General features: G+C 40.4%; 1 protein-coding gene across 1 annotated transcript; it reads right to left on the bottom strand.

Moving 5' to 3' along the window:
• Positions 1-1,984: 1,984 nt before the first annotated feature.
• Positions 1,985-3,310, bottom strand: LOC310987646 (ras-related protein Rap-2a-like). Its single transcript, XM_083973990.1, has one exon. It carries the CDS (start codon positions 3,167-3,169, stop codon positions 2,543-2,545), a length of 627 nt encoding a protein of 208 aa, XP_083830116.1. The 5' UTR covers positions 3,170-3,310; the 3' UTR covers positions 1,985-2,542.
• Between the last annotated feature and the right edge of the window lie 19,945 nt (positions 3,311-23,255).

Here is a 23,255-nt window from a genome sequence, read left to right as displayed (position 1 = left end):
GTAGCTAAAATCTGACCACTGAATGCTAATAAAGATAAATGCAAAAGTGAAGCTAGTCTGAGTCAAATGGCTATTCTGAAGTCCTCAAATATCTCTCTCATACCAAACTGAAGGCAACAAGTCTGCAAAGCCAGATGTCAAATCCACACACCTGCGTGACACTGAAGCTGCCAGGCCTCCATCCCTTCTGCAAATGAACAAGAGCTCAGTGCGGAAGCATGTTTAAATGTGGACTGAAAGAGGAACTGCCTGCAAACGTTTACTTGGCCACTTCCTCAAATTAAAACAGGAAACTTAGTTCAGTCTAATCTGATGGAGTGAGGTGGGGGTTGGGGGGTTGGAGGGAAGGGGAGGGTAGTTTGGACCTGAGCACTACAACGGTCTCTGCTTGGCAGGTTGCGTTTAGGGGAACCGTGCAGTGCTTTTTCAGGAACTGCACAATGATCCATTTTGTCACCAGTTAAGCAAAACAAATTGAGCTGCCCTTGAGCATCACAGTACACAACAGCACTCCTGTTTAACTTTGACAGCCGGCCCCTCGGGCCCCGAGCCAGTCACTGTTTACGCTGGCTCCTTAATTGGGATGTCACTCTTGCTTTCATCTTGAGTGGGGCTCATTTTCCAGAGATGTGAGAATTGTTTGAGATGATATCTGCAATATTTAAGTTGTTCTCTGCAAATTATAGTGTATGCAGTGGCTCTGAAAAGCCATCTGTGATACATAACAGACCCCACTAAAGGCCAGCTTGCCAGTCAGTCCAGTCACTGACTGGCTGATCTGATGAGCATTAATGTTACCACACATTTTGTCAGAACTTACAGAACTTAATTGAGTAGGAACCCACTGCAGTGAAGTCTGTGTTGGCTCTATACTTTTATAAAAACATCTAATCAACTTGTAAACATGAGCCAAACTGAATCTCTGACCGAGATTTAAGTCACAGTTTTATGCTGAATCCTGATTGGAGGGACCACAGGAGGGTCACTGGGTACATACTGAGCTGCTACCAGCCTTATTGGGTGGCTTGTGTGTTTTGCACCAACAGGTGGCGACAGAGATCTAAAAAATACTCTGATGCTGACGATGGATCATTCTGGACCTCAACCTCTCACCTTCTGTTTTATTTTTCATTCTTAGTTTCAGTAGACATTGATTTACTGGTTTGTGTCACTGCAATGAAATGAATGTAAACAGAAACGAGACCAACACGGTGAATAACTTATCTTGGCACAAGTTGCTCATGTCATGTTTTCATATGATTCTGTGCCTGAAACAGTGGTTTGTGGAAGCAGACAGCGAAGCTGGTGGTGGGACCCCACCCACAATAACCAGTATCATGCTTCTGTAATACATGGCAACTGTCAGTGCTGTTACATGATTTGCAATCAGAGTTTTAGCTTATTATTGCTTCCTATTGTTGGCTCATAATTTCTACCTGAAAAGATAACACTATGTCCTGCCTGCTCTAACAAACTGGCCAAAGGACTTCCTGATCTCAAGAAGGCTCATAATGATTCATTAAGTCCACCAAGTGCAGTAGAATACAGCATAATGTAGCTATAAATGGTGTTTTCCCATCTCCTTCATGTATTGTGCGTTTCTGTGCTGTTTGTTACTTTATGTCTATGTTGTTGCACTAATGTAATTTCTGGTCTGATTGCTTAAATTTGTACTTAATTATGAATTACTTATTTACTTTTTGTAACTCGCACCTTCTCATAATCACCTACTTGAAATGAAAAAATGTAGGGATTTATACGTTCACCAGCGTTAATATCAAAAATATCACACAACAAATTTCAATTTTTGTCCTTTATTACACATTTAGATCCATATTCCACTTACATTTGTTTAACAAACAGCAAAATAATATCATTAGTGAGAGTACATAATTATAAAAAAAAAAATGGATTTATAAAAAAAATATTTAAAAACATCATTTTTAATGGTTATTTTAAAATGAAAAGTGCATTTAGTTTACATTTCACCCCTTTTTTTTTCTTTAAATGAGTTATGACATGCTTAATGGCAAATTGTAAACATTATGTGCTACAGGTGAATACGTAAGTTAAAACAATTTACATGAGAGATACAAGTTCTGCACAAGCCACAACATACACACTTTCTCTCATTGAACAGTCTGTTGGCAATGGTCCAAACACCTTGTTGTAAGTGAACATTTTAATTTGAAATTCAAAAGCTATACATTGATCTAAACACCAGCAGCATGTCACCAAATAAGCAGCAACGACATTACATCAAGTAAACAACTGAGTATTAAATGTGTTTCCTTCAAGGTGAAAATGATTCAGGTGGCAGTCTGTTTCAGTTCAGTCTAAACACCAATCTGCTCTTCAGTCTCTTTTCCTCTCAGTTGTGTCTTTGTTGGTCCAGATTGCCTATCACAATCGCTTCACACCAACGCTGACTGAAGCCCAGACTTTTCTCTCTGTCCAGCAGCACTGGGTTTCACAACCTTACTCTCTGTCTTCTCACGCCTTGTCCCCTCAGCAGAAAAATATTCTGCTCATCCGTCTCTCATTACGACAGAATACAGCTGTTGGTCTTGTTCATCGGTGGCCGGAAGTTGGTGTCTTTGGGAAAGGTCTCCCTTCGCCTGCGTAGCGCGGGGCTGAGGCGGCTGGGAAGGTTCGCCTGCTGCAGGAGCTCCTTGAACACCTCCACCACGTTGGCGTTCTCCTTTGCCGAAGCTTCCAGGTAACTGTTGTTCCAGTCCATCTCTACAGTTGACAGCACATCATCGCTGGACACCTGCCGCTCGTCCTCCCGGTCCACCTTGTTGCCCACCACCACAATAGGCGTGTACTTGTCCTCCTTGATCTCCAGGATCTCGTCTCGAAGGCTCTTGACTGCCTCCAGAGACTCTGGGTCGTTCACTGCATACACCAGTGCAAAGGCGTCGCTGTTTTGGATGGAGAGCTTGCGCATGGCAGGGAACGAGTAGCTACCGCTGGTGTCCAGAATCTCCACCGTGATCTTGACCCCGCCGAGGTCATACTCCTTACTGTGCAGCTCCTCCACTGTGCGCCGGTGTTTGGGCTCAAATGTGTCTTGGAGGAAGCGCCGGATCAGAGCTGTCTTGCCCACTCCTGCTGCCCCCAGAAACACTAGACGCACCTGGGTCTTCTCCTTCACCTCCAGAGACATGCTGGCTTTTGCTTTGGGGCCAAAATGAGCTAAATAAATCAGAGAAAATGTCCCCAAAACTCTCTTACTCTTAGTGTTTAAAACTGCTTTTAAATCAACTCTACAATTCTCAGCACTCTCTTTTCACCGACTACTACCTATCTTAATGACTATCCTTCAAAATCTTCCCTTCAGCAGTTTCTTGTGAGTCTTCTTTCCTCTGTTTTGTTGCTCATTGGGTGCTGCTGTGTGTCTGTGATCCCACCACACTGCTGCCTTTTATGCCTGTTTTGGTGAGAGAGCTTCCATTCCCTTGTGCAGTTGCGACCAATCAGCAGATGGCAGCCTGTTGAAGTGCAACATGCAGGCAGCCAATGATGGCAGAGCATGCAAATCAGTCAATTCAGGAGGAGAAAGGAGGCGATCTCTGAAAGCGTATAAACAGCAAGCAGAGCATGGAAAATACTGTTTGAGTAGGGTCCTGATTGTACTTCCAGGTGGTCACGGAGCACCTCAGAGGAAAGACTGTCATCATCTGTCCATTATTCTTATGCCCCTGGTGTCACAGTGTGAGGAAATAAGCAGACATGGAGACGAGTGTCAGGACATTTCTTTAAATACCCTTTTTTTTTTTTTTTTTTTAGCTTTTCTTGGGTTGGATCAAGGAGATTAATACCTACAGAGTCATTTTAGTGATGTTGTAGTGTCCTCTCCTTTCATGCCTGTTGTGGTTGTTGTTGCCGTGTATACTTCCTGGATTCATTTCTTTGCTGCACCACATGTGAGAGCCACCACCTACAAAGTATGAATAATGGTAATTTACATAGTGGTCACATTTGTGGCAAGATGAGATATGATCTACCGTGAAGTGCACAGTGTACCTACTGCTTTATCAAACTCATGCTTAGATTACAAAGGACAGAAAATGCAGGAACTCACACTGGCATGGTGTTAATACTTCACGGCAAGCAAGAGACATGTTTTAGCAAGAAGCAGTTCTCAGCATAAAAGACAGTGATTAACTCAGACATGTGTACTGTATATACGTATATATAAAAACATCTGAGGCTAGAACCTGATTGCTTGATTGTATATAAAGTGCATCTACTTCTACTATCCTCAAGGTCAGTTTCCGTTTCAGACCTTAGGATTTTTTTTTTTTGGGGGGGGGGGGGGGTTTGGATATGCAGTGCATGAAAGTGAAATACTGTGACTGCAGGTTCTGCCCCAGATGATGTGAGAGGTTGGGTGATGTGCCCCACTTTCTTGGTCTTCAGATGGACCTCGGCAGCAGCACTGTAACTGATGCAGAGTTAACTCCTGGAGCTCAGACAGCGTTGCTGCATGCAGCAGGTCTATACTGTGATTATCAGCACGAAATCACAAAGGATCAAAAATCCTGAACTAAAACTGTGTAATAAACGTTCAGCCTCCTGTGGGGATAATTCTCGATACATGAGAAATGCCTCTGCTACAGTATCCTGTCTGTCCTTAAGCTCATGACACTTTCCTTGGGTGAGCAGCTTATAGATCATTTCAGTCACACATGGCAATGAATGATTCTGTGTGAATCACCTTCAGCTGTCCTCTGTGTCCAATTATATATGATGTGTCGCCTGTAACTGTCTTGGAACGAATCCTGGCAGCCTCCATTTTGTCAGAGTTTGTTCTAGAGGAGTGAGCCTGACTCGTGATCCTCCCAAATTTCCCCTGAGACCGGCGTCATCTCTCAGACTGTGTGACTCTCCCTGCCTTGTTAGGTTAGGCAACATAGTGGAACTACGACAAGCCCCAGGGAACATTGTAACCACTCCCACCGTCTGACAAAATGCGCACTTTTAATATTCACTCATACACTGTCTCCCCAGGGGGCTGCTGTACCTGATGAGCAGTGGAGCGGCGCAACACACTGTGGGAATACTAACTGTGGACTCTCCCTGTCCTGACACGCAGTGGGAGAAACGTTAATGGCTGCAGTCACTGCTGGGGAGTTGAAATCAGGGTTTCTCAACTACTGTCACTTCTTGTCAGACTGTCCCGACTACCAAACCTGACGCTGGTTTAAGAAAAATAAATAAAAAAGGCTCAACTTTACACCTCAGGCCTTCAAAATGACGGAGTAACTGAGAATGTATTTTTAGTCTGGTCACAGTCTATGCCTTTATGCGTCTGTTGTTTAATACATTTACCAAAGTACTGGCTCTGACAAGTCTGAACTCTACATTTGATTCTACTTTTGACATCAATACATACTATCTTTTTTTTTAGAATAGATATCTGTAGATAATAAGGGAATGGTGACATGCCATCATATCAAGTGTTACCAATTATATCACATTAAACTAACAACAATAATGTACAGTACGGAAATACAGTACAGTATATGAAAGTGGTTATTCTGCATGACAATATATAAGTTTAGTTTTTACATTTACATGTTCACATTTTACATTTATCAAAATGTAATAATGGTGTCTCACCGTCTACACCAATACACACCTCTACACTGATCAAAGTCCCCACTGAGATTGTTGGATATCGGTTGTGTTTGTGAAAAACATAATCAATGAACTGTGACTGTACAAGACAGTTACAGCAGAAATTCATGCATAAGAATGAAGATGACATTACATAAATAAAACTCACTGAATAGTAATAATTACAGAGAAGCCGTGTGCCACCAGCATTTTGACACAACTGATGACGGCTGAATTCCATTTAGCTGCTTTCATCTCACCACATCGTGATTTACTGGGACGCTCAAATAGACTGGAGCAGAAGTCAGTGTTGAGAGACACCTGTGTTTTTCCCACTAAGTGAAAGTGAGAAATTGTAGTATATACTGTCAATCCTGATAACCAATTTGTAAAGGGAATAATCCCACATAACAGAGTAAAATCTGAACCCATACAGCCTGAAGCTCTGCACCATCAAAACATTAAATTGAAAATGGATCTTCCATCTGTGGCCACTGGATGTTTTGTTGTGTACTTGCGTCACGTGTCATTATGTCTCATATCACGAGCACTTTTCTTGAATTTCTATTTACGGTCATGCTGCCCTGTGGTGATGATAATGGCCAGATGGCATTCATAGCCTGTTGCACTAAAACAAATGTTCAGCTCTGATGTCTTAAGAAGAAACACAGTTTGGCAGATAATAAGAATTTCTTGACCCATTATTTCAGTAGATGCCCTCTGCACCAAAAGATCTTTATTCATAAATGTTTGTATTTATTTATGGCCAAAGCTTCCATTGTGTTGTTTCAAAATCATATCCTCCAGTGGCCGATTTGTTTAATCCACATGTTCAGTTTTCAGAATTCAACAGGTTGCATATAACATGTGTCATTGTTCTTGTGCATGATGTGTGCGTCCTCTTGAATGAACATGCAAATTGCATTCATGTTGCTTCCAACCTGGTTGCTAGTGCTTTCTCTTCTTCACGTCTGTTTTAGACAAACAAAATCACACCGACTGTTATTTGCTTTTGCTTTTTGTAGACTAGTCTTTCTTTTCAGCATCTCTTTATTTGAAATAGATTTCCTGGTAGCCCCTCGTGTATTACTGAGCAGCAGGGCCCTGGCTCTTTATATTGATGGAAAGTGGCCCATGTTTTGGCCCAGTGGCCTTATCGTCTGTGTCTGCACTCCTGTGGGAAACGTGCACCGCACTGTCATCCTGTCAACATGAAGCCACAAAGATGATGGTGTGGAAATCTGACAGATGCCAAATATAAATGTTGCCCTACATATTAGTTAACCTTCAGTGCTACTAAAGTAACCTCTCCCTATATCAGTTCTAATTTATATGGACCAGAAATGGTTTGTTACGCAAAATGGAACATTGTAATGGGATAAAACCATAAGATTCTCTATTTTTACTTATTGTCAACAAATTAAAAGACCAAAACCAAGAAGGCTTTCTTTGCTTCCTGTGCTACTCAGCCCCAAGCCCATTTGTTCCAACAAAAGGCTGAAATATCTAAAAAAAAAAAAAATATATATATATATATATATATATATATATATATATATATATATATATATATATATATATATATATATATATATATATATAGTTTAATTCTAACAAATCCTAAACCAGATGGGAACTGTTTTCTTCGGCAAATGTTATGTTAGCAGTAGTAAGACGTGCATTTTGTGGGGAAAGTTTTCTGCCACAGATTAATACACATTTGGTGCTTCAGTGAGTATTTACGACAGGAGGTTTATGTGGGATTGATCCATAATAAACACACCCTGCCCAGGCTCATCACAATAACAGAGCTCTATAAGAGGACTAAGCTATTTGAGGGTTTAAATACACAGGCAAGACCTGTTAATGGGATTGTTTTCTGTTTATTCCAGTCTTTTCATGGGTTTTCACTTTTTTCGACATCAGGAAAAATATAGAATATAGTAAGTCATTTCTTTTGAATAAACATGTGAGGAAACATTTTGCCCATGTGTGAATAAGGACGAGTTTAATCCTACACACACTCACACTACACAATCCTTGTTCTGTGGCTGTTATGGCCCAGTTGCTGCCCAGGTACCACCTGGTGAGTGGTGGCTATTGCTTATGCTCTGCACATTCCCAATAAACTTTTTATTTTCCTACTCTACTCTACTATCCCCATTTGGTATTTTCCGGCCCTGCTGCATGACATGACGGCCTTCTGTCGCTACTATAAAATCTCCCGCTCTCGGTTGTAACGCTGGATTGATATGATGCATGGGCAAATTCCAATTGGCCTCTCAGTCTGCCAGTGTTGGTTCAGAGTTTCACCTTGTTGAAGCAAATTGGGCTGTAGGCTACATGTGCAGTAGGTTAGTATATACTGAGTAATAAACGTTAATGGAAGAAACGATACCATCTTTATGATTGATTTTCACTTGGTTGCACAGCTGACTTTTCTGATTCCACAATTTACTTCCTCAAGTAGACATATTGTTTATTTTCTATTTTCCATTTCACATATTTAAAAAAAAAAAAAAAGTGACAAGTCACAAGCTTGAGTAGCTTAGAAAACAAACATTTTAGGTATTGCTATATTTGAACATCCACATCTGTAATGCACTTCCATTTGATGGACAGACAGAATGTCTGCCAAGTTACCGTTCGTCAACATCCAAATCACCTGTCTGCCTCAGCAACCACTATCATTGTCTCCTTATCTGTGTCAGCAACGTGCAGATAGATACAGTACAGTGATAATGCTTACCAAACATTAGGCAGACACTGAGAAGGAACATCTTGTCTTATTCCTGTCAAACACATCAGTGCAGATTACATGCCATTGTCGTGAGCTCAGTTTTTTTCATACATATTTTTATACTGTGACTTGGTTCATAAAGATGTTTAAAAAGAAACATGATGATGAAGTGAGTATGACCCAATTTACTTTCTGGGTCAAATACAGTGTTTGTTAAATGAGTCAGTGTGATGATGTAATATGTATTTCTTATTGTCCACAAATTGCCGGGAAAGAAGAAAATGGAGAATCATGGAATCCAACGCCCCTCTGCATGTGTAAGATTGATATTTTTCCCATTTATTCACACATATTCTTTCATGCTTCTGTAAATACTTACTATACAGCACTAAATGTTCACTATTAATGTGTCTGAAAAAACTTCCTCAACAAATGGACCATCAGTATTGTAAAGAGAAAAGTTCTGACCTGCGATTCCTTTGCGATAACTGCTGTTGTGATTTAGCACCATGAATTGGCTTGACTAACGTTTGCAAAGAATGACTGTAGGAGGAAAAATAAATGTAAAAATAAATTAAAAAAAAGATATATATATTTTTTACACATGTACATCCTCATTAGAAAGCATTTAGGAAGTGCGTAAAAGCAGTAGGCAGGTCAGTCCTGCCCCAGGTGCAATTTGAACTTGTTTACTGATTGTGTCTTTTAATTTAATCAATCCCAACTTGATAAAGAAAAACATTTATCTGCAGTGATGTTTGTCATTGTTTTTTTTGTTTCGTGGTTCATGCCACTGTCAACTGAGGTAACTAATTGAGTTGCTTCATGGATTTGTATAGTGTAAGTGGAGACGCAGCAGCTCATTAGTAGTCCACTAACTGAGTTATTCCTCCAGGCTAAACCACTAAAACAAAAATTTACCTTAAATCTAATGTGACACGTGTTTGCAGTGTTTGTATTTTCCTGAACTGATTGAATTAAATAAAATCAAGGTACAGAGGAAAACACCCAAATAAATGAGTAAATAAATAAAAAGAGAGAAAAGAGGAAAAACATGCATTTTATCTTCTTGTTCTTTGTGTGTCCTGCAGGTCGCACTGATGCTATCTCTCTGTCTATTTATAGGGCTCCATTTTTCCTAACTGCATTGTGATTGAGGGCAGCAAAGCACAATATCACCTCTGGAGTGATTTTCTGACTGTTGCTCTCCTCTTCTCAAGACAGTCTTATTTAAATAGATAGGGGTTGTTTCCTGAGGCCATGCGCACATCTTCAGCCTCAGTTGCTCCGTGATATATTTTCGACATTTGAAACGTTTGTGCTGACATTGTTTTCTCTCCAGTGTCTGTTATAACATTTTGAAGCATTCAATCTCATCGAATGACATGTTGTTTGATGTTTCAAACGTTAAAGATGAAAACATGATCATGTTTAATGTTTGAAACATCAGAACAAATCTTGATTCAAACAACATGATTTAAAGCATAATAACACAATCCCAAACCAAACCATATTTTACTCCATTTAAACCTCACACATAGGGTAGAAAACACTGTTTCTACTTCAAAACCATATGCAAGCCATGCAGCGATTCTCACTGCATTGTAATGATTAGCACCTCAGCATAAAGGTTAAGAGGGCTGACAACCGCTCACATATGAGTTTTATGAAGCAAACATGCCTCCGCCCTGCAAGTATGCTGAGCTGCCTCACCGCATTACATGTATCCCTCGGGTGTAATAACAGCAGAAAAGCCTTTGAACAGTAACAGCATCCTTTCAATCAACAAAGACATTCATATATTAATGCGCCTCAGTTATGCATACTGGTACTGGCTGTGAGCCACGCATGTGGATGTAAAGTATGTAAGCCTCCATGCCTGCAAAAAATGACTCATTGGCATTATGTTAATATCTGTTTTTCACAAGCTACAGTTTCAGAATACTGACTCCAGCTGAAATGTGCCCAGGTGGTAATTCAATGTGGATAAGGGCCCGAGAGAGTGAGAAAAAAAAGGAAGTGCTGCGGGAACGGCTGAAAGAAAGTGAATTGTTTTGGAATATTTCTGCTGATTTGAGAATCGTTGAGTCACAGCTATTGAACTTTTTGAGTGACATTTTCTGGAGGCCTGTGAGTGTTACTATCTTAATTGAATTAAAAACAACTCATTAGTCAACTGAGTTAGGGCTAATTAAGGAGTCACCGATGAGAGACACTTCTTAAATCATTTTAATACTTGTCGGAGCAAATAGAGTGATATGGATCACAGCAGTACATCTGCATATTCTCGTAACAAAGCAATTTACATATAGCACATTTATGGTGAAATACTCCTTTAATCATATTCCCACACAATTAATGGCCTAGAAAGTAGTTATTTAGGTTTGGAGATGGTTAAAATGGACTCACACAAGTCTCCATATTCATGTGACTATATTTGATGCACCTGCTGCCAGGTAGTTACTGTTACCACCGTGAGCTTTCTGTCAAATTAAAGCCGAAGTAAGCGGAATATTTGTGTTAATATAAGTCTTAAGTAGTTATATCTTCCGACGGCAATCACTTAAAGTGTTTGGTCTGAAACACGGGTCTGTCAGTCACTCTGCTCTGCTGTAAGCCGAGGAGAAAACTTATTGTATACTTCCTTGTATCCTACAACCTTTATCCAATGAGGAGAGAGAACGGCATGAAGGGCTGTGTGTGCAGCCAAGGGATGCGTGTGAATGTGATGTCGTAGGGACGAGGACCAATAGATCCATGACGAGGGCGGGGGCTGCTAACTCCATCGGCTGACAAGAAGATAGCCAAAACGACCGGATCGCTTACTTCTGCTTTAAGTAAAAACAATGCACATGTTATCAGTCGAACCACATTGGTGTATTTAATTTAGAGGAGGAACTGCCAAAATAGTGGACATTAATCAAATATTTAAGGACACATTATCTCCATTCTTCCTTCTGAATGTGGATAGATCGGATGGAGAGTTAGCGGGAGTCAACAGGAAGCTAGCCACTCCAGCAGGCAGCTCAACCCTGTGAGTCACTTCCAAATGTGTGGATTAATGCATCCTGGTCTATAATCAGTCTGTTGGTGTAACAGTGAGTCAGTGTTGAGATGGCTCTGAAAATGAGACAAGCAGAGACCCAGCACCCCTGGGATTCACTCACTGCATGAATGTACTGTATGTGTGTTCGTGTGTGTGAAAGTGAGAGAGAGAAAGTGAAAGTAAGGGGAGAATATTACCGCTGTACTTCACACTGCTGAGTGGTGTTTCCTGAAAATGATGATGGGTAACTGCAGACAGCAGATGTGTAATTGATGTTGACAAGAAGAAATATCTATTTATTAGAAGGAAAAAAAAATATGCAAAGTTGCAAACTTGTGCGGACATGCTCATGGATTGGTAAAATACGTTTTATAAAGCCTTTGTTAAATTGTGGTGTGCTAAAATTTGACATTGTGTCTTTTTTGTTTGTTTTTTATGTTTTGTGAGTGCTTTAATACTATACTGTATACTTTACTGGAAATCAGAGCCCGTCCTCTTGTAAATAATGAGCCCATACAGTAGGTCCTTTTTGTGGCAGGTTATCATGGACCACAGTAGTTGTGCTTTGTCGCTAGGTGACATCCAGTGGCTGTAGTTTGAGAGGAGCAAAAGCAGGAAGTGCAGCAACATTGGATAAAAAGAGTCAATTTTGGAAGGAGGTTGGAGTGGATGGCTGTGTCAATTCAGCACAGGAGAGTGTGTGTTTCCCATGTGAAACTAGCAATTAGGTTATTTGTTTGACCCCATAACAAGAAACATAGGCTAAGTGCTGATAGCTGAAATCAGTAGTTACACATGTTTTAAGTGGTCAATAACATGGAAAAAAAAAGCACTATACAGGTGCAGTACATGTACCAACCTCACCATACACAGAGTTTTAGTCCTGAAGCATTGAGTTCTTATGAAGCTCATAAATCTCTGACCTAAATCATTTCCAGTGATTATCCTATAAAGGGGGGAAGAGCTGTTGGACTGCAGCAGGTTCAGGGTTTTATCACTTGTCTGTGTGAGTCTACATTCATGTGTGCTCATGTGAGTCAGCAGCAGTCAGATGGCTTGTCAGTCTGTGTTGAGCTCAACGAAGTGACAGTTGTGTGATCAGTCATGCCACATCCTGAGTTCGTCACAGCAGCGATTCTAAAGATCCAAGGCTCCATGTGCTGAAAGTATAAATGAGGGGAGACGACAGATTTTTTGAAAAATTGAATTTCAGTCCTCCTTGCTACAGTACATAAATGGACTGCATACATACCCCTTAAAAAGTAATTATGCATAATTTGCACCTTAATAAAACAGCTTCAAGTTCAAGTTTATTTGTATAGCACAGTTAAAAAGACCTGTGACAGTCGTCCAAAGTGCTTCACAGAGCAGAGACAGAAACAAAGACAAATGCATGTGCAAGAAACAAAATGACATGCATACTATCACACATTCTCACACACAGATGTATGTACATATACATATACGGACATATGCGCATACATACACATACACATACGCAATGCAAATGTGCACAGCTACAGTAGTCATAGACAACAGTGCACATAGATATTTAAACAAAAAAACTAGCCAGGATCAGAAGTCCTTATGGATCCGAAGGCCAAGGAGAAAAGGTGCGTTTTTAAGGCGCACTTAAACCTCTCCATGGATCCTGCATGTCTAACATGTAATGGGAGGCTGTTCCATAGTCTGGGAGCAGCCACAGAGAAGGCACGATCACCCTTAGTTTTTAATTTTGACCTTGGTGCATCCAGCAACAACTCACTGGATGACCGTAGATCTCTGGCTGGATTTCGGATTTGTATAAGGTCTGCTAGATATAGAGGAGCCAGACCAGTTAAAATCTTAAAAACAATTAATAACACTTTAAAATCAATCCTAAAGCGGATAGGAAGCCAGTGGAGGGAGGCTAGAACAGGGGTGATGTGTTGATGTTTTTTAGTGCCGGTCAAAAGGCGAGCAGCAGCGTTTTGCACCAGCTGCAGGCGACGGAGTGAGCTCTGGTCTAGACCAACATATAATGAATTACAAAAATCGAGCCTACATGTTACAAAGGCATGGATAACTCTTTCCAAGTCATTAAAACATAAATAAGGCTTGACTTTTGATAAAATACGAATTTGGTGAAAAGACCCTTTTACCACTGAGTTGATTTGCTTCTTAAAATCAAGTTTACTATCAAAAGTTACCCCAAGGCTTTTTATAAAAGGAGTGGTGTTAAAAGCAAGGAGATCCTGACCATCAATTGTGTGTAAGCTGCCTTCTGGAAGGCCAAATACGGTGACCTCGGTTTTATTTTCATTAAGGTTAAGATGACTCAGGCTCATCCAGCTCTTGACGTCAGCTAGACAGGCTAGAAAAGATTTCAGAGGATCCTTAGAGGACAGCTGAAGAGGGAGGTAAATCTGCACATCATCCGCATAACAATGGAAGGAGATGTTGTGCTTACGGAAGATAGATCCCAGAGGCAGCATGTACAATGAAAATAACAGAGGGCCTAGAATTGAACCCTGTGGCACTCCACATGTGAGAGGGGCCATAACAGAAGAGAAATTGCCCAACTGCACAGAAAAACTCCTATCAGTCAAGTATGACCTAATCAGCATGAGGGCTGACCCTTTTATGCCCACATGGCGCTCCAAACGTGACAGCAAGGTCCTATGATCAACAGTGTCAAATGCTGCAGTTAAATCCAAGGTCATTAGCATTGCTGCACATCCTGAGTCCAGGGTTATACAAATGTCATTAAAAACTTTAAGCAGAGTAATTGTGTTGGTTAAATGACTTGTAATGGGGTGAATGGACGTCTTCCACCAAGGGTCTCTTGGCTGAAAACCAACTCTTGAAAAATCAGATCTCGTCTCACAAGAAACATGGACTGCAGCTCTACAACACAAACATGCCCGGTAATTTGTAATCTCTTGTTAACGTTAGCCAGAAGACATCGCTCCATGGTTTGACTTCACCGTCCTCGTTGAAAACAAATACACATGGCCAAGGCCAAAGTCAAAGCGACCGACTTGTTCCCCTTTAAGTGTGTATACATTTACAGCCCTGTTTGTGTGTCTATCCACATCTATAGGTGCAATTTTGGTTACAGCTCCTTTAAAGCTGATGATGATTAACTGTAAATCTGTCTCTTAATCCGGAAGTCTGCCATGCTTTTGTGGTTTGATAAAGGATGGGCGATCTGTGCCAAATTCACCCATCGGGAGAGAACAGCTAAATCACATAGAGCTGAAATTAAGACAGAAGGAGAAGAATCCAACTTTTACCTAAAAGTGATACTGATTTAATGATTTCTCGTTTAGTCTGTGCAAAACTAAAATTCAATTTTGGAGTAGATGTTTGTCTTAGATTAGATAAAGGGGGAGAAATCTTGAAAAGGACTGTACCTCCCCTTGGCCATCATGACTCTGACTGTGGATGGAGCAGCGCATTGGATTAATAAAGGGCATGCTGATTAGTAATATGCTTCTATGTGAGGAAGAGAGGGGGCATTTTATTTCATTTGATGGAGAGAATGAGTGGGTAGATGTCTTTTAAATGTATCTGTCAAATAATGAGAGGGGAGCTGCAAAGCAAATGGATATGAGCCAAGAGGCATCGTTAGGGTAAAACCAAATAGAAGAGAAGCAATTTCTGATTAGGCACTTCAACTCCTGTCTGCACTTCTATTTCTCTGAAGCCAAAGCTGTGGTAAATGTTGAATGATAAATGTTTGATTCTGTTACAGTACGTGAGGGTTAGTGAGAGCACAAGTTCACCAGGCCAGAGCAGTAAACCATTGATCTACTGAGCTCTAATGGCTGTTTGGAGTAGCCACGTGAGAGAAGTAATCACTAACCAGGTACACAGTGTGTGCCATTGTCGGGCTTTCTCGAAAAACAGCTTCCACAAACTGGAATTCCCTTCTCATCCCCACTGGGAAAATCCATCCTCCTTAATTAAAATGCCTCAGTGGTACAGAAACATCCTCACAACGTACTGGACTGTTGAATGTTTGTTGGCCTGACTGGAGGGAAGACAACGGTCTGACAATGAAACACTACTGTAGCTATAGCTACAATACAAAGTGTGTGTGTGTGTGTGTGTGTGTGTGTGTGTGTGTGTGTGTGTGTGTGTGTGTGTGTGTGTGTGTGTGTGTGTGTGTGTGTGTGTGTGTGTGTGTGTGCGCCAGTGTGTGTGCGCCAGTGTGTGTGTATCTAGCGTAAAGGGTCACAACAAGATCAGTAAATGATGCATGATGCTGTCCTAGTACGTCTGTAATTATGGAGATTTACCTCCCTCCACTGCCTGCATTGTGTTATGCTCTGTTCCTCTCCACCTGTCAGTGAGAGGCATGTGTCTCCTGTAAGTCTTTGTGTATGATTAAGAGTTGGTAGAAAAAGGCAGATACAGGGGGGGAAATGACAGATTTCTAGACTGTAGATTGTTTCTTTAATGAGTGATTCACAGTCTCTCCATTAATGGTGACAACTTCACAATGATGTGGCACCAACTATTGTAGTTGTACATGAGCTTCTAAGGGAGTGTTACAACCTAAGGAAGAGGTTATTTTCATTTACTGTTTAATTTTCAACTCTTATCCATCTCAACATTACTAAATAGATGCTCTGATTAAGGAGTGTTCGTTCAAAATGTTAAGCTTAACTCTGCCTTCTGGTCTTAACTCTGGGTTGTCTTTTTTTTTTTTTAATAAACCCAGTCACATGACATGAGAACCTCTCCAGGCGGGGATCAACTCGCCTGGACTCTTTCTCTGCACTTTATTTATTTAAAGTCCTGTGAACACAGACACATATTTACAGAGCACTTTACATCATGCACTTTAGCTACAGTATACCATGCACTTTATTGTGTTACTGATTGTATTGTATTATATTGTATTGTAATGTTTTAATAACTATTACCTGCCAAGGGATAATGGATCCAAAATAGCAGTCATGCTAATTCTGGCATGTTTACAAAGTATTTATACTGAAGTTCATTAATATGCACTGTCTCTTTCAAATAAACAAATGAATAAAAAATAGATAAATAAGTGTGCCCATTTACATAATATCATTAAACATCAATTGTTATTGTTTTTGACAAATAATGGTTAAATATCTCTGAAGAATGCAGAGACAGCACAATGCTACGAGGCTACGTGAGAGCCCTGTTGAGTCTTGGTCACAGGCACAGCGAGGGCTAAGGGGCTAAATGAAGGACAGTGAGACAGACAGAGGAAAAGTAAACCATCTGAATCACGCACTGAGCATGAAATACAAGCCCACGAGCCACAAGGCAATGTACTCCTGGAGGAAGTTGTCATCTGCAGTAGTCTGACTTCCAGTGAACTGTATGAGCTGAGTTGATGCCTCATACATACAGAGCAAAAGAAGCGCTTGTTAGAATATCTAAAATTCTGTAGTTTCAACAGAATCATTTATCAGCACTCAACCATGACTCATATGGGTCGCCCTGTCCTCCTACTTATGGTAAAGGAAACAGCACAGAGCCAAAAACCACAAAAAAGTATTAAAAAGAGACAAAATGATGGAAGTATTGGAAACAATGGATCATATACACTACACCCTTACATCCACTAAGCACTGGCATGATTAAAAGACATTTGTGTAACTCCGTGTGCAAAACAAAACTCAGGTAGCCATTACACTTATTATTGTGGACAGTGAGGAATGTCTGGTGTGAGGTTTGCTCCTTTTCCAGTCATTTTAGGAAAAGCAACACACATTCAAGGAGTTAATTCCACAAGGAAAATGCAGCAAGTCTCAATGTTTCACCTATATCGTGGTGTTAGACATGTTTGAAACAGGCAAAAACTAGGGTCACGTACCACGGTCAAATAACACAGTCCTCCCATTCCCACCTACTGCAAACACTGTTTGGGAGTCACTGGTTATTCGTACAGAGTGTAAATAACAAACTGACACATTGAAAAATAGGTACGTATAAATAGGACAAATCATCACACTTGATAATGTGAAATTATTCCATGTTGAGTCATAATATGTCCACCTAAATTAACGTGAGCCTGACAGTGATGGAGAGAATCAGAAAAAAGACTTTGACGTTCATCTCTCCCACGTCAATCTGGAAAACTAGGTCACTGAATGAGTCAGGACGAACTCAGGCAGGTGGATGCAGGGATGGGCAGATTAATGGGAGGTTGGCGAACTGTGTTTGGGTAAACCACTGTATACTAGTCTAGTGCAAGTAAAAATACATCTTACTGGAGCGCCATTAAGCTCAGTGGGTAGAGCAGGCGCCCATTATGCAGAGGCTATAGTCCTTGCTGCAGCCGGCCCTGGATTGGATCCCCACCCTGGTGGCCCTTTCCCATTTCCTGTCTCTCTTGACTGTACTATCGATTAAAAGCAAAAAAAAAAAAAAAAAAGCCCCCCAAAAACATCTTACTGAAGCTGTGCAGTTTGGAGGTAAATCAACTCCCTTCGCGTACTGTTAACAAGTAAAATGTCAAAAACAGTAGATGCAATCTCAGTCTGAGATTATTCCTGAAGATGAATTATGATGATGGCCAGTGAAAAGATTGTGGTGATTATGGTTATTTAGATTAATTTAGCTATTGTTGCTTCCTCGATATATTGCTTGGGATCACGCTGTATCCTGGTAACCTGGATACATCTCAGACACTCTAAAGGACATCCAGGCACATGATGATTAACATAATAGCAGCGTAGTACCAAGTTAGTGAACCCTAGTGATCATGCCCCCATGATAGGCTGTGACACGTGAAACTTTAATTTATTTGGAAAATTGAGCTTGATAAGGGCATTCTACATGACGCATGCATTTTTCAGTTTCTGGGTCAGAGCTTCAGAGATACATTTACCGTATGCATCAAAACTACGTCATGGAAGAAAAATGTAGGACACTGAGAACAGCACGTGTTAGCTTGCAAATGCAAAAGTATAGGCTTCTGATCTGGTCTGAAAACACATATGAAGTGAGTGGAGGGCTTTCACACAGTTCACAATTCAAATCCCATCTTGCACAAAGAGTGACAAAGTGGCGTCTATCACATGTTGTGTTCTGGTGCACAGTGGGCAAAAATCCCCTATGTAGCTGCTCTTCAACTGAAGCATGATAATTATAATACAATTAACTGTGTGACGAGCAAACCTTAAAAAACACAAGTGGCCTCTATTTCAAATATGAGGGAAAACAGTTTTGTTGGAAATTTGACTGTATCAAAATACTGTACGCGTAAACAGAACAGCATAAAGATAAAGAGCTGAAACCAGCTCAGAATGCAAATAAGACGCAACAATGTCAGTTTTTTACAGCATCTCAACCGTTTTTAACATCCTCATTTTGGACATTTGACACATGCAATTCAATTATTATTATTATTATTATTATTATTATTATTATTATTATTATTATTATTATTATTATTATTATTATTATTATTATTATTATTATTATTGTTATTATTATTATTATTATTATTATTATTATTATTATTATTATTATTATTATTATTATTATTATAATCTTGTCAATTGTTGACATTGCTGAGAGCACTATGCCAGTGACTGTTTCCATAGTATCCTTAAAGTTGGCTGCAGCTCTTTCACTAGTGTCCACATATTGGTTTTGTGTCAGTGAGGAAATTCTGAAACGTGGGCAGACAGGAGGAAAGTGTGAACATTCCTCCCTAACAATGCCCATTTCACATGTCGCATTAAAACACTAAGGAAAGAATGAATTGAGTTATTGGTTCTACATTTGATAAACAGTATGTACAGTAAAAGTATGAAAATAGTCAGAGTGCTATGATTATTTCGAGGATTCACACAGATTTATGTGTCTGGGTTTGAAATTTGAAAGCAGGACAAAGAAATGGTCATCAAAGAGTAGGAGGAATAATATGTAGGACAACAACCTGAGGTACGTTACACAACTTGTTCCTACACACTGACTAAGAGTGTCACTCCACGCACACACACCTACAAGAGGGCTCTTGGAAGATGGATTTTGATAAATTATTTGTGTTAATGTATCATTTTCTGGGCTTCTCTGTTTGTTTGTTTTTTCCATGGTTAAAGCAGAAGTAGCCTAAGCGATCCAGTCGTTTTGGCTAACTTCCTGTCAGCGGATGGAGTTAGCAGTCCCCGCCCTCGTCATGGATCTATTGGTCCTCGTCCCTACGCCACCACATTCACGCGCATCCCTTGGCTGCACACACAGAGAGGACCGCCCCTTTTTGCCGTTCTCTCTCCTCATTGGATAAAGGTTGTAGGATACAAGGAAAGTTTTCTCCTCGGCTTACAGCAAAGCAGAGTGACTGACAGACCCGTGTTTCAGACCAAATTGCTGTCGGAAGATATAACTATTTAAGACTTATATTAACACAAACATTTCGCTTACTTCTGCTTTAAGGATCAAATAGCCAAACAGGAACGTTCAGACCAATTCAGCCAAAAGGCAGCAGGTGAACAGAGGTTTACCTGCGTGAAATTGACCAACTAACCTACATTTTCAATGTCTGTAGAAGTTCACAGTAAAGTTAGATTTTTTAGACAAGTGGTGTTTTGTCTCTGTGCAGCTGCTGTGTAAAAAAGTTACACAGACACATTTTTTTCATTGTTTAAACTTTGCCTTTACCTGCAGGTCTTCCCACATAGTGATACTGTAGATCCGGGCCACCAGGCTGAAAGCAGGAGCAGTGCTTTTTTTTCCTGTCAACGCTGACAATCAACTGTTTGATAAATTAAAGTTGAGGAATTAATCAGTCAAAAGTTCTCATCTGTCAGAAGATGTTTCGCTACAGATTTATCCACCCGGAGAGACCAGGCACTACTGAGTGTGTTGTATCTTTGTGTATATGTACTGTATGGATATGAATGAGATCAGTGGTGGTTTCATCTTGTATTAGTGCCCCACCATGGTGCAGTGTTACTGACAGGTAAGCTGTCATAGGCAGCAGAGGGAAACCGCCTGCTGGGCATCCATGTGCTAACAAGTCACATTTGATTGTGTAACACAGTCAGCAATCATAAGCCTAAACTGAAGTCTCTCCCCATCTCTGTTTTACAGCTTGATGCAGCCTGAGGACGTTCACAGGCAAAAGACAACAGGGAGCATTGTTCAAGCCCAAATCTTCAGTCATTCTGTAAAGTTGTGTAAATGGACTATTAGACCATATGATGTGTATTTAATTAATTGTGTGTAACTCAGTAGGGGCAGCTATGGAATATATTCTGAGCTTTATTCTAAAAATGCATTTGTTGCACAAATGGTTATTTAAAAGTAAACTTAAGCTGCTGTAATCAATATTTTCTTATTATCAGTTGATCAAATCTCAAGACCTTTGATCTTTGATGTCCTGCTCCTGTTTCTTTTCTTCAGTGTGTTGCTCGGTTTCTGTGTGCGATTTCTCATGTGCCTCATCATCCCTCATGTGGCACCAGCTGCAGCCATGCAAGTTGGAAAATTGGATATCCTCTGCATTGTGGGATGAAAATTCAATCTTAGAAAACTTTTACAATTGCAGAAAGGAGGTCACCTTACAAAATAAAAGGTGCCTCAGTGGCTCACGTGTTGGAGCACAGACCACTTTGCAGCCCTGGTCACAGCAGCCATGAAAAGTGGCATGAAGAGGTCACCAGTGGTCTGATTTAAAATAAAAGACGAAATATCAACATCTTGCTCATGAATGTCTTGTTAACTGATTTAGCAGGCTCTCATTGTATTTAAAATACGACTCAAAAGACCTGGAAACCTGAGATGCCTGCTCGAGTAAAAATATAACTTTGTAGCAATGTATCTGTAAGAGACCTTGAATCTTCTAGCCGACCTGAATTATTTGATGCCCTCTGTTACTAACACAAGCCAGAGTGCAGTGTCATATGGACAAGAGGATGATGAACCCCTCTCTGATCTTTGTGCCACTGTTCAGTCCTGCTGGGAGTAGCAGATGGAGTACAGAAGGATTCTGGGCTATCTTGTGGACTGTGAAGGTTTGTGAAGCAAAATACTGTTCTGAACATTGAATAAAAACTCCTATATCATTAAATATGTTTTGATAGCTGTTTCTATTGAACAGGAACGGGTGTCACTGGAGTTTTTGCCTGATATCAGTCACATCTGCAGGAATGACACCCCCGTCCATGCATCAGAGTCCATGTATCCTAATGGTAAGCACAAGCAGGGCCGGCTCTACGCAGGGGCAAGAGGGGGCAGCGCCCCCTCAAATAAATGTTTTGCCCACTCAAATCAAAATTTTAGAAGTTGAGAAAGCACATTTTTATATAGGCCGACTCAAAAAATGTGTACATTACAAGTTGACAAAATTATCTGCAGTAGCACAAAAATCCACTGAAAGAGGGACACTGTCCTGTTCTAAAATGTTCTGTTCTTTTTTTTATTTTTTTTTAGTATTCATAAGACTAGCTTTCCGTCTTGTAAATCTTGACCATAGTAGAACCCCCCCCCCCCCCCCCCCCCCATCTCAGAGTACACCAGAATGCTTCACTCACATGTTAAAATCACAAAAATTTTCGGGGGGGGATGCCCCCAGACCCCCCTACAGGGGTTTAGCTAATGACCTTTTTCACCCCCTCTGGGTTTGCAATGCATCTTCAGGTACAGTATGCACCCCTAACCCCCCATATAATGTGGCTCTTTACATTACGACAGTAAGGACACCCCTGCCCCTAGTTGGACAGGTCTGAAGGTAGAGGCCTGACAAAGTGCAATCCACTTCTCCAGGTTGGGGTTGGACACATAGTAAACAACCCAATTCAATGAAGTTACTATAAGCACGGAGAAAAAAGTGCTGGAGCATGATGTGTTCACATGATGCCCCCTTCACATTTCTGACTGCCCCCTCATATATGCCTGCCTAGAACCGGCCCTGAGCACAAGTGCAAACACCACCAAACTTCCACTTGTCAACACAAGTATAAGTTGTTTACATGTCTGAAAAGTACAGGTTTTTATAGCCTGAAGTCCATTGCTGACTGCAAAACTTTTGCTACAAGTTTCTTAGATCTGGGACAGAAATCCTTAGGTAAGCAAAAAATCCTCTTGTGTGTCTTCGTTCCTGTCAGTCTGAGGCGGGTGGAAAAGTTGCCTGCCTGCTCTTTTTTGTGTCAAACCTGCACAGTTTACCTGTCACACTGGGTGCTGTTTTGAAGAGTTGTTTTCTAGAGATTTATTAACTCTGTCACAACATTTTTTTTCTAAACATCAACACATCTTTTCAAACATTTTTACCTGTGATTTTTTTTTTTAAATCCCAGAAAGTTGTATCATTATTACCATTACTTACAGTTGGCTAGAAGCTCACATTAAAAAAAAAAACATAGAATAACATGCTGCTGAGCAACAGATTACTTTTTCTAGGTCATGACAAAGTGCATCTCTTGTACTTGACAGAAACAGTTTCCTATTTGAAACATATTGTAATTGTAATTTAAGTTAGTAACAGTGATCTAGGTATCACTTAGTTGCCAATGACACTGCTATCTCTGAGAATTGCCACTCCTAGATCTGAATGCTTTCTCTACAATAGTTAAAGGCAAACACTTTCAAATGAAAATGCCTGAGACGTGTCCACATCCAGGGTCCGTACAACTCAGTGCATGAATTATTCCCTTTTATCACAGAAGCCATATTACTGCCTTAAAGTCAACAATGTGGGTCTGCTCAGCTCTGATGAGATTTTGCCAAAATGTGAGGCGTCTGTATTACATTTACAACAGATTATGACTGTTGGTGACGTTACGTTGGACATAATCATTAGTTAAATAAGGTGAGTGCACAACAGGGTGAGACATCATGATTTTTTCATGTCATCACAACATTTAC

Source organism: Trachurus trachurus, assembly GCF_905171665.1.
Source record: "Trachurus trachurus genome assembly, chromosome: 1".
Classification (NCBI taxonomy): domain Eukaryota; kingdom Metazoa; phylum Chordata; class Actinopteri; order Carangiformes; family Carangidae; genus Trachurus; species Trachurus trachurus.
Note: the sequence above shows the minus strand (reverse complement) of the source record. Positions and strands in the feature narration are given on the sequence as shown.